A 12,707-nucleotide genomic window follows, 5' to 3' on the forward strand; every position below is an offset into this window, starting at 1 on the left:
ATACATACATACATACATCCTGGTGGTGCTTGTGGGTAGGTGACTAAGACAATTTAATCCAATTACCCAAGGGGATCAAATATTATCACAATTCATCTCCTAGAGCTTCCAAAAAAGAATATCTTGCCCTACAAATGCAGATTCATGACCCATAACATCCCGTCTTATCTACATTTCTGCTGCAGAAGTAGCAGGTTGGCATCATTACAAGCTCCTGTAGAGAAAATATTCTGCTAAGTGCTTGGAAAAATAGCTTGTTTGGCCTACAGCCTGCATAATTCCCCAGCTGGCATGACCGCTCTCCAAGGGTTTGGGGGTTTATAGTCCACAAGGTGACTTTTCTTAGTGTTGGTGCTGAATTGTGGAACAGTTAACAAAATGAATCAGTGATCTGCATGTCTTTCTCCTCTTGTTTTTTCATCAGAGTGGAGTCCAGTTCATTGCTGCCCCTTCTGGTTCAGCTGCAGATCAAGTTGTGATTGAGGCCTGTGATGAGCTGGGAATATCTCTTATTCATACCAACCTCCGTCTCTTTCACCACTGATGCTCCCTGGGGCCACTGCAGACATTCCCCATTGCTTTGTGTGTTTGTCTAGGGCAGTGAAAGCTTCCTCTCTTACTATTTGAAAAAAAAATCTTATCTTTGAATAAACATTTCTCTTTAAAAATCATTGCTTTAAGAGTACTAATACAAAATTACCCTTTCCGGTCACCACTCCCTTCTCCTTCTGTGTCATGTCTTTTTAGATTGTAAGCCTGAGGGCAGGGAACCGTCTAACTAAAAAGATTGCATGTACAGCGCTGTGTAAATTTACAGCGCTTCATAAATAAAGGTTAATAATAATAATAAAATAGTTCACCTCTAAATGCTATGTTGAAAAATAAATGCACGTAAGGTCATCTGAAGTCCAGTTCTTTTTGCATTCAAAACATGGACTGTGGTTTTGTTTGCCAGTAGAAGACTGCAAACAAAATCAGTTGCTTAGTCAAAAAAGTAATAATCATGATGTATGTACTGGGAACAAAAAGTATTTTAAATTGGTTGTAGTATGCTGACTCCCTTGAGATGTTCATCTTATCAGTGTGCTCCAGCTGATGCTCATATTAGTAGAGGAATGTGAAGGCTTCCACTGTGTTGAGTTCCTTTTAAGAAGTTGATTAGAAGTTATACGTGTAATGTGCCTTATGGGAGAAAATGAGTGCAGACATCACTTGTGCAGGGGCTAGGAACATCATTATAGGAAATTGGATGATGGAAGTCTTTTGATGCTGTTTTGCTGCTGTGGAAGCAATTGCAAGGAAGCTGAAGTCAGATCAATATGGGTGAAAGGAACCTTACTTTTGGGGGAGTGTGTATATTATTTTTGTGCTTGACTTCATCTCCATATATGTCATAATTGTATATACGGTGTGGGGGGTTGCTCATCCCTTCTAACTTGCAAATGCAGAGGGCGGTATTGTAATCATTTCTGATACACTTTTAACTTGTACACAGACGTTGTTTTGTGAGAACAGGGAATGATCAAGGCTTAGAAACTGAAAGCCTATAAACCAAAATATTTGAAAAGGTTTGAATTTGAACATTCAGTAGCATACTGTAATCAAGCTACATCATCACTGGTGCTTCAGCCTCTCCTGGGAAGGTATGGTTTGTGTTTGGTTGGAAATCGTTAAATTCAAAACCACCTTGGAGAGATGTGTTTTAAAGTGATGGAAATAGCGTCTGCCATGTTGAGAGCAGAATATGTACTAAAAGGAGGCAATTGCAGCTGGCAAGGGAAAGGAAGTTGGGAGCATACATGCTAAACTTTTGGTGGTTTTCTTTTTCATTTTTAAAGAAAGAAATATTTCTGCGACATACTATGAAGCAAATCTTCTCAGGCTTTTGTTTCATGCAGTCTGTTGTATAATTTTAAAAATAAAGTAATGGGACATCCTAATGTCGTTATTCATTGTAAGCACATAACTTTCCAGACAGCATAACTTTTGCCATTTCTTGATGATTTGTCCAGAAGGGGAAAAGAAATAAGCCCAAGACCAAACGTGTTTATAGTATCGAGAGTGAGCCATCAGTTTTGCTGTATTGAGCAGTGTAGCTAAACTACACTGTCAGGTATGTTTTTGTTTGTTTTTTAAATGTGAAGCTGGCTGGTTTGCAATATATTAAAGTGGAAAACAAGAGCCTTCAACCTATGCTGAAAATCCTCAGTCAGTTGATAGCATGTAGAATTAAAACTTCAGGATCTGCAGGCCAGGTGTTATTATCAAATTGTAAGCACGTTCTATCCAGCTCTGAATTTACATAATGGAAGATGAGAATGGAGTGCAGGTTCTTGAGAACAAACATATTGGCTGTAACAGTATTCAAGTGCAGTAGAATCAATTTTGGAATCAAACTTGATAAAAAAAAAGTTGTAAGAATACCAGGCCAGGAATACTCACATATCAGTAAGGGAGGAGGAACCAGTAAGTATGAGTTTCCAATGAGTTCTGAATTCACCAGATAGAGCAAATTTACCTAGTCACTGAAGTACAGTGGAGACTTCAGCCTTTTTCTTTGATCTCAACACTTGGTTTGTGGTCATGGTGGAAGAAGTAAAAGGGGCTTTCAGTAGCTTTGGTTTTCATAAATACACATTCTACAAAACCAGCAAAGTATGCGTATGTAAAGTATACTCAATATTTTTTTAAAGCATGTAATCATCTAATCCCAACAGGGGGAAATGGTGTGGTCCTCCAGGTGTTGATGGACTATAAATACCTCATCATTGGCTCTTTTGACTAAGACTGCTGGGAGTTGCAGTTCAACAAATATCTTTATATGTCCCAAGTAATACTTGGGAGCATTGCCTGAAAGTGGTACGTTTCCGAGATGTTAAGGCTAGCTTTCACTGTTCACTGCTCTCAGCAAATTATTTCCTGGTTGTTTCTCTGGTTCAAGTATAGCCTATTCATCTTGGAGAATAAATGAACTTCTAAATATTAACTGGAGGGCTGGACTGATTAGCTAGAACTGATGCACTCAGCTAATTTGATTGTTTTAATAAAATTAAATAAACTATTGTATTTGGGAATTTAAAACGTGTCCTCATCTGTCTTTAGCTCAGAGTTACCTGGATTGAGTACTGCTTCAAGTCAACCCAATTGACTGATGCTGATTGAGAACATAAGTTCAGTCTTCAAATGTTCTCAGAAATGCTACTTCCAAGTGCTTTAGAAACAGATTTCAAATTCCTGGACAGAAAGTATAAATGGTACTGCAGTTCCAGCACTTCCTTCTGACCTGTATAAAAATTCAAACATCTTTCTCCATAATCTCACATGAGCTGCAGTGGACTATGCGTAGGGAACGGGCACAAATTAGCAAGAGCAGAGGGAACCCTTGCACAATTTTGCCTATCCCTGTGGTAGAATATCACTGGAATGCAAACAGTTCTGCTTCAGATGTTGTTAGACTATGATTCCCATAGTCTGCCTAGGGCTGAAGGAAGTTGGAATCCTAAAGTACAGAAGAGAACCAAGATGATAAGCACAAAGCACACTTTTTGCATCTAGGCCTTGCCTCATCTTCCTATGTTCTAAGCAGCCCTTCCTCACTTTTGTTTTCTGAGATAGATGCCTTCTACAGCCACTGGAGAGAGATTTCTGTTGCTTTATCGTCTGTCCTATGTGGCAAGTCCAGGTGAGGTGTGTTAGGCTTTCAGTTCTATTTACCACATATATGACTCTGGTAATTGGTTCAGATTTCCACTTAACTGGATCACCTGGGGGCAGTTAATAACAGCTGAATTACCACAACAGAGTTGTTGTGAGGATAACACAGACACAATGATGCTGAGCCACTCTGTAGTTTCTTGATAGTAGGACAAGATAAAAATCAGCTAGGAAGTATGGGACTAAATAGACCGTCCCTTTTAGCACTGGATCAGGGCCACGGCAACTACATGCTGCAGCCCCAATCTGGCCTTTCTGCCGTGCAAAAAGGAACCGCAAAAAGTGGCTCCTTTTATCTGCACTGGCCACTTTTGAGAATCAAAAAGCATTTTTCTTTATTTTCCAGTGGCACAAGACCAGTTATAATTAATTTGTTATTAGTAATTTAGCAAGTTACCTTTATGGACTGCCATAACAGTAACGACTTTAGGGATTAACACTGTAATGAGTAACCAAACTAGTTTCTTTTACAAAATAACATTCCAATCTCTGACAAAAAATATAAATATACACATATATAAATTAAAACGGAAAGGATACCTAACCAATGACACACTGAAAGAGTGTGACCGATTGGTATCATAGCATCCTAGTGCCTTGAAATCGGGTGTAGGACTTGGGATTCCCCTGCTCCTTCACTCAGTAGGGAGGAAAGGAAAAGGATTTCAACACTCATCTGGTTTGTAAATCTTTTTATTAAAAGAGTTGTCTCCCACAGTAGTAAAGCTTTGGCACTTACAGTATAAAAAATAATCACTGATCATAATTATACCAAATTCCTCTGTTAACGTTATACTAAATGTCTTTACGGTATTTTCCTGTAGAAAAACACTGAGGCAGGAAGGGGAGGGGGGAAGAAAGATCGACATTGATAAATAACAGTACAGGATACAAATATACCGCTAGGGAAAGAAACTAGGATCATTTGGAAAGACTAGGACTGTGCATGTTTTAAATATCACAATGATAAGGTGTATGCAGTTTCAATTGATAGCTGCTCAACTGGCTGAACACTGAATTTGGGGTTCACTGGTTTCTTTGGTTAGGTTAAAGGCCCTCCCCTCAACCCCATAAAAGGGATCTCATGTATATTACTGACTGCTGAGTAATTTACAAGTTAGTAAGAGTTGTCTTGGGAAAAATACTGAATGGTACTGAAACACTTAGATCAAAAAGACAGACAACATACAGCTATCTGTTGTGAAAAGAAGTCTTGAGACGCTCCAAGAGTGACCTCCCTTGGAGAAGCTGTGAGCTGCGCAAAAGCTGAGAAAGGGAGTCTGGCCACCCTAAGACAGATCTGCTTTTTCTTTTTTCCTAGCAGCATTCTAGAGTGGATGGTCTTGGCAAGTAGACTCTTCTTGGCTGTTATTAGTTGTTGATGGGTGTTAATCTCCTCGTCGGTTTTGTGTATTTGATTGTAGATGTAAAGGGTAGAAGCACTCAATTGGACAATGGACATTCTGTTGATGGAATGTGGGAAAGGACAAATGAGGACTTCCATTTCTACAAGGCAGCAAATACCTTGTTTGGCCAGATAATAATTTCCATCTTCCATAATTTGCACAATAAACCAACGGGACATGTTAAAAAAAAAATCTTACTTGTATGTGTCCCATTCCACCATGGGTGGAAGCTTCAGGTTGTATTTAAAGATATTTTTAAAGAAGCAAGTCAATAATTGCAAATGTATTTACATGCATCATTATCCTAGCAATTGTTATTTTACCCACTACCAGAAAATACCAGAATGAAAAAGAAAATTCCCTAAAACTTTTCCCAAAGCATAGAAAAATTGGTTAGAAGCACACAACTAATCTGAGATTGCAAAGTATTTTCATTTTTGGCTAAGACAAGGGTATGGAATCATGCCGTTCACTGACTAACTTGTATACATCCATCTGATGTCCAAAGCCAGGACTGGGTGTCCATTTGCACACACAACTGGTATCTGTAATGCAACCATCCCATGTAGGAATTTGCATTCAGTACCATAACACTTAATTTAGAATTCTATTTTAACTTTTTTTTTTAGTCCTGCCTAAAACTGAAGAGCCATACACCAGTATTAAGGGAATAGAAATGCCCAGCACATTTTATTTACCTGGGACACAATCCTGAGGTAAATTTACACTACTGAATTTAAAACTGGTGAATATGAATCTTTGTCCACACATCCCTCCTCTGAATCTCTTTCTTTTGTTCTTCCCCAATAGACCTTGGAATTTTATTAGACTCAAGGTCTGTGACAGATGAATGTCTGAATATATCAGAGCTTATTCACAAAGAGCTAGACTTCCCAGAAGTCACTGCTGGACACTATGACAGTTTGGTTTAGAACAGCATTGGACTGATATTACAGATAACTGGCATGCAAGCTTTAGTATTTCTTTTCATTAGTGGTGGCTTTGGTGAAAAGATCATTTAGTGGACTAGCAGCACTATGATGCTAAGCCACTATAGACATGATCAGTCTCTTAGATGAATACTGGGAGCCTAATTTAAGTTTAGGAATTAACTATGATACCGAGGATGGTACAGGGAAGAGGGAATAATTTCATCTTACAGAAACACCGTAACACGTATGTTCTTGGTAACAATACTGAACAGCATATTAACAGACTAGTGTGTATCCTCAGGTGGATGAGGATTTTATACTTACAGTAGTGGTGGTTTGCTGTCTCTGTGTGTACTGCGAATGGGTGTGACCAGGAGAACCTTCAGGTGAGGTTCCAGCACCAGGCCTACGGCAGTTGTCACAACGCCATCCCTGTTTAGAAAACAAGAAGACCACATGTTACTTGTCACAAAGGGACTACTGAGCAGATGATACAAGTCATTTTATCCAGTTTGTCCCTGCTGGAATGGCACTGGAAGCAGCATTTTGAAATACAGTGGGCCCCAGTGCTGGGGTTTGGTTCCAGGATCCCCCATGGATACCAAAATCAATGGATGCTCAAGTCCCATTAAATATAATGGCATAGTAAAATGGTGTCCCTTATATAAAATGTCAAAATCAAGGTTTGCTTTTTGGACTTTTTTGAATATTTTCAAGCCGTACATAGTTCAATCTGTAGATAAAGAATCTGTGAATATGGAAGGCTGGCTGTAGTATACAGTAAGGGCATTATGTAACCTAAAGAAGAAGAGCTGGTTGGGGGTGGGGGAAGGTTTATTCACTTAGTATCGCTTTACAGTAAGTTGCTTCATCTCCATTCTCTGAACCTTTATTATTATATTTGATTACCAGATTTAAACCAGTGAAAATGAAGAGTTGATTGGTGGATTGCAACACAAGTGGACAGAGGTGTCGGGCAGTTTAGCTCATTCAGTCAAAAATGTTTTCATAGTAATTTTAAAAAGATGGCCAGAATCCTGTATGGAAGTTACATCTTCATAAGTGGACTTAATGTATGCAGAAATTAAAATTGAGCAGTTCATAACATCTGTATCAAGCAGAGAGGGCTATAGTTAAACTACTACATACTGTAGCAAAGCCATCAAAGTGATCAGTGTGCATTGGGCACTCTTCCCATTGTCCTAATATGCTGCATCACAATTCATTAACAGGATTTCTCAGTGCCTCTGCTACTTAGGTGCTACCAACCGGTGGACAACAGAGGCATCAAATACTAGGGACAGTGCATCATTCTGGCAGTAACATTGTCAAATAAAAGGGAATTTTAGCAGGCAGGGGCTATATAGTACCACCTGGGTAGATCTTAGTAACCCTCCGTAATTCTGCACATACTTGTTACTGAAAATGGTGGCTATGATGGGTCTTAAAACTTGGCTGTTGCATAAGACTGAAACACTGCACACTGATATCCAGCACACTGTTTAACAAAGCAAGAGTCAGCCTTTCTCATTTTATGTCTAAATCTACTTTCCATTCGTAGGACACAGCACAGGTATGAAGATGCCTACCTGCTGTCCACCATAGCATGTACAGGAGCAGATGGCCCCAAGGTATTCTTTCTGCCACTGTTCTCCAACATGGTACATCTTGCCCTCATCATAGCAAGTTGCTTCATCTTCAAGAAGAAATAAAACACAATTGTAAAAACAAGCAATGTCTTGTTGAGTAATATACATTTTATCACTGTAAGGGTAATAGAGCTTAAAACACTGCCAAAAAAATCTCTTGTGAGTTTCTAAACTGATCCACTTTTCTCTAGTATGGCTAAGATTTTGTTCTGTCTCCTCTCACCTGCCAGTATGTGAAACTAAGGAGAACAGGAAAAGAAAACTTGTCAAAGATGAAGAAATTATGGCCCTCAAGATGTTATGGGTACCCAAGTCCCACCAGCTCATCTGCATGAAGAATGGTCAGTGACAGTGCAAGTTGTACCCAAACACTAACTGGATGGTCACGGCTTGCAACACAGGACTCAACTCCATGCGAGTGTTCTCTTGTATAGTGGGGGCAGGGATGGGGCAAGGAAGCACCAAAACAGGGCAGATGATCTTGGTAACACATTTTTTTTGGTCATTTCACAGTACAGCACAAAGAATGTGCAAGCCTATCCAGACTGTTCGGATTATAACCTGCTATTTTTTGTCCTGCTAAACGCTCCTGAGTTAGAAAAAAATGTAGCTTTCCATACTAAGGCATTTTATTTGAGCATTTTGAGTCTGGATAAATAAATTACTGGATTTCTGCTTCAGGCAGTTTTCATAGAAAGCACACACATAAGGAAATAGATGGCCACAAATGAGGAAAGACCATGCATAAGGGGCATGTGGCACCCATACGTACGAGGTTCACATTTGAATTCTCCTTTCCCGTTTCCAAGGCAAGTGCAACTCATCATCTCTCCATTCTCTCCATGCCTGTCCCACTTCTCACCAATTTTGTAGTTCACACCATTGTCATGACACCATTCTGAATGAAACAGGAACAGTGTTCAGATCAATAAAAGCAAGAATGAATCATCTTCTAATAAACAAGACACCAGCTTTTCAACACTATCTGACAACTTCTGCTGATTACTGGCCGTCTTTTGGGGCTTGTGTCACTGAGAGAAGCCTGTGATTTTGTGGATGGGAGCACCACTTTGATTGTAACAAAATCTCCTCAGAAATAACTGCAGTCAAGTGACACCTAGACTGAATTAAGTGAAAAGAGAAGGCTTGCTTAAACTAGTGTTACTCAAAATGGGCTCCGTGTTGTTCCCTGAACCACTGGACGCTGGTCCTTGCCAAGATCCAGGAAAGAAAGAAACAACTGTAACCAACAGGCACAAATAGGGTGCCAGATCCTCGCTCATTGGGAGGGGGGAATTGCTGGTCCACCACATTAATATCGAGTTTCTGGAAGTTATTATTGATCAGTTATAATTGAAACAAAGACTAGATGTTGTTAGATATCAACACCTATTTGCTGTTGATCTCAATACCAATGTGACTTCTATCTCAAGCCTGGAAAAGTTACTTTTCCCCAAACTGCAATCCAAAAAAAGTAACTTCTCCCAGCTATGCTTGACCCGGCTGTGAGATTATTCATACAAGCACTTATTCTAGGGTACGGTGGGAGTAACCGCTCTCCCTAGAGCAGTGATGGTGAACCTATGGCACGCGTGCCAGAAGTGGCACTCAGAGCCTCTCTGTGGGCACACATGCTGTTGCCCTAGCACAGAGTTTGCCAGAGTTTCTTACCAGAAAGCCAGAGGGACATGGCACTTTGCAATAAATAAGTGGGGTCTGGGCTGAAGTTTGGGCACTCGGTCTGTAAAAGGTTCACCATCACTGCCCTAGAGGCTCTGCTGACTTATATGATTTCACCCCAGGACATAAGAACAAATTTAGAAGCTGGAATGAATTCAAGGGGGCTGTCAGTATTATTTTACAAGCTCTAAAATACTGAATGTTGCTGTGGTATGCAGGGAAGAAATAACAGCTACATACCATCGTGTGGTCAACACAAAACCATTTACATTTATGCCTATTTTCTCAAGTTAGCAAGTTTTCTTTGATTGAGGAACTGGCTGTTATTTGTCAATGGAAGCTTTTGTAGCTATTGCTAAATCATGACTCAGTGTTTTCTGCAAGAGCAGAAGAAAAGCCCTTATGAAGAAACTTCACATGTTCTTGATTGACCAGGAGAAGGGATAGATCAGAATCCCATTTCACTGTAGATTACTGGCATCTATTTAAGACACTCATATAAACCATACTGTGGTCATGATCTTATTCGGCTGTGGCTTGGCATTTGGAAAAGTCTCATTATTTAGAGAGAACAGTGCATCAAAAAGTGATGGAGTCAGATGAACACAAGAAACTACTCACTTGAAGAGTCACATCTGAAGTGGCCACTGCCGAGGCCTAAACATTGGCACCAGAGCTTAAATCCAGTTTCGGACATTCTTTCCCATTCCTCCCCAAGGGAGTAGGAAGAGCCAGTGAAAGTATCATAGCATGAATCATCTGTGGGTTGGTTTATCGTTTCAGAAACTGGAAAGTTGAAAAAAAAGAGAGGAAATAAGAAGAATGTGAAGTTTTATGACAACACATAGAACTTCTCAGAGAATGTTTTCCTTCTCCAAAAGCTGCCAGAAATGATGAAGACTTTAGGCTAACAAACAGATCTTCCTGGTATTATAATTTAATGTGGTCCAGGTTGTGGTCTGGAATACTCTTCTTAAAAACACATTCCCTCCTACCCAGTTTCTTTGAATACCCCAATCCTACCACAGTCCTGGACAAATGTTTCTGGAATGAATCAGTGCTCCCCAATCAGTTTCACAACAAAGATTCCCACTATTCCAATACTAAACATGTTTAATTGAAGGTAAGAGTCACTGATGGCAGTGAGACCTACTTTTGACTTCAGCCTATATCAGAAATCCCATGCACATTTAAAAAAAACAAAAAACACCTGAAAACCCATCATATTTGGGCTGGAGGGTCAATGCTTGGAAATGCTCCTATTGTAGCTTTGCTGTTTTACTTTTACTCATGTGAAATGTTCCCATTGGCGGTACAGTTCCTAACACTAAAGGAAACAAACTTGTGCCCTCTCACATGGAGTGCATTACACATATGCATAGAGCCTTCGGGTCAGGGCATTGATGAGGATGAAAAAAATCACAGGGAGAGGTGAGCATTAAGCCAATACGAAGACATGCATGGTCTCAAAATCAAACTGCTAACAAGAACAAAGAAACTGGCTCAGTTGCCTTTCCTTAGCTGTGGACAGACAGCAATAGGACTATTGCTTTGCAGGATAGAAAGTCCAGCTCCTGGCATCTCCATGTAGGGGTAGTAATGACCCTGGAAAGCCACTGACTGTCAGTGTACACCAGGAATGGGAGACTGGAGCCCTCCATATCAGTGATACATAAAGTGATGGTCCATGGACCACTGTCAGTCTGTGAAATATTGGTTGCTGTTTCATGGCAAGTTTCCAGGGCAAAAACAGTTGTGGGCACAAATATGGCACTAGTCCCTGGCACATTTGGGGGGGGGGGGCTGCCAGTCCACCATTTCTAGTAGATTATCAAGCACTGTTGTTGTAGAACAAACTCCATGCACCATTAGTTATGCTAGCAAAGGCTGCTGGGAGTGGTATCCAAAATCATCAGGAGAGCAACAATTGTCCATGCATGGCATTGACAACACTGAGCTACAAGGTCACTCCCTATGCTCTTCAGCTGTGAAAGACACACCATAACTTGGTGAGAGCATTATTTGAGGCCACAGAATTGGCCCTGTCCGTCTGCCTGTATGCTGCTAACAGGCATCCCTCCCCTTGGTAAACCCACTTTCCTCCTCAGGGCAGGAGATCAGTAGAAAAAAATACATTAGTGGGGAGCAACCCACACTCTTTCAAAGGGCCTGGAACCAACTCAGCCAAACTCTTTACACGGATTGAGTTCCAGATTTGAATATCTGCTCTTTCTAAAACACTGTGCAGTATACCATTTCCTAGTGCAGACAAAGAATTCTGTCCATATAGAAAACTAGCAAGTCCTAGTCTGTCCTCCTGTGCAGATTCTTTTTTTTTTTAACCTGTGGAGAATTATTACATTCTGTGTGTGTAGAGGAGGAACATTCAATTCCTGGTCACCAGAAAAACCATCCAGCTTCATTTCAAGATTTACTTACTTGGGAGTAAGCCCTCTGAAACTCCATCGGATTTAATAACAGAGAAATCATGCATGCTAACATTCACTGTGGGTGTAATGAGCAAGGCCAAAGAAAGCTTTCTACACATCTGATCACAACTGTGGTCAGGGGAGAATTTTAGGCAAAGCACACTTTCTTTTTCTGAAAAGTTTTCATTTGGACTTTTCTTTTCAGTACAGCTTGCCTATTCCATGGAGACTGACCATTTCCAGAGCACCTCCTTCAAACACAGTCCTTCCTACCATGGGACTTGTATATGGGATTGCTCTTGTGCTGTAGGATTGAACCCTGAGGTTAGAATCCTATTGGTGACTTACACCAATATCGTACGCTATCATCAGCAGAGGTTACGGAAGCATGAATTCTAGTTTGGTTGTTGCACAAGGAAGTATTTAGTACCTTCTTGTGCAATCCCCCACCCCACCCCAATTGCACAGTGGCAATGGAACAGTATCAGACTACAGCTCTGGTCTAGAGTGGCAATGGCCACTGAGTGCTCTCACCTTCTATAAACACATTATTGCCAGGTCCAGAGGCAGAGCTGTACACCCCACCAACTTCAGATTTCACGCCATATCTTCCAACTGGACTACCACACAACAATAAATGAAATAAGAACTAGAGAAGAAGTGTGGTGCATTGGTTGGAATGTCAGAATGTTTAGAATAGTCTGGGTTCTAGTCACCACTGGGCCATGATAGTCACCAGATAATTTGGAATAATAATCTGTCCAAAGCTTCAAAAAGTTTTTGGATTGAAATTCCCAGAATCTCTTAGGCGGGATACAAACCGCCGCTTAGCGGCGCTTCCCTGCCGCCGCCGTTTGCTCCGCGCGGGAGCTGCAGCAGCCAAACCGCGCGGAGCAA

General features: G+C 40.6%; 2 protein-coding genes across 6 annotated transcripts in view; one reads left to right on the forward strand and one right to left on the reverse strand.

The window, feature by feature from the left end:
- Positions 1–1,940, forward strand: part of ATIC (5-aminoimidazole-4-carboxamide ribonucleotide formyltransferase/IMP cyclohydrolase) — a 41,084-nt gene extending 39,144 nt beyond the window's left edge. The window contains exon 16 of the mRNA XM_089478089.1: positions 425–1,940. Within this exon, the coding sequence (XP_089334215.1) occupies positions 425–544 (120 nt within the window). The 3' untranslated portion in view covers positions 545–1,940. The remainder of the gene's footprint in view (positions 1–424) is intronic.
- A 2,451-nt stretch (positions 1,941–4,391) lies between these two features.
- FN1 (fibronectin 1) overlaps positions 4,392–12,707 on the reverse strand; it is an 89,962-nt gene continuing 81,646 nt past the window's right edge. For all 5 annotated transcript variants that reach the window (XM_089477710.1, XM_089477709.1, XM_089477708.1 and 2 more), the window contains 5 exons: positions 10,003–10,167; positions 8,474–8,599; positions 7,642–7,748; positions 6,377–6,484; positions 4,392–5,177 (listed from right to left, as the gene is read on the reverse strand). In XM_089477710.1, the coding sequence (XP_089333836.1) occupies positions 5,103–5,177; positions 6,377–6,484; positions 7,642–7,748; positions 8,474–8,599; positions 10,003–10,167 (581 nt within the window). In that variant the 3' untranslated portion in view covers positions 4,392–5,102. The remainder of the gene's footprint in view (positions 5,178–6,376; positions 6,485–7,641; positions 7,749–8,473; positions 8,600–10,002; positions 10,168–12,707) is intronic.

Source organism: Sceloporus occidentalis, unplaced genomic scaffold, assembly GCF_023333645.1.
Source record: "Sceloporus occidentalis isolate IW3139 unplaced genomic scaffold, rSceOcc1.0.p SCAF_12, whole genome shotgun sequence".
Lineage (NCBI taxonomy): Eukaryota > Metazoa > Chordata > Lepidosauria > Squamata > Phrynosomatidae > Sceloporus > Sceloporus occidentalis.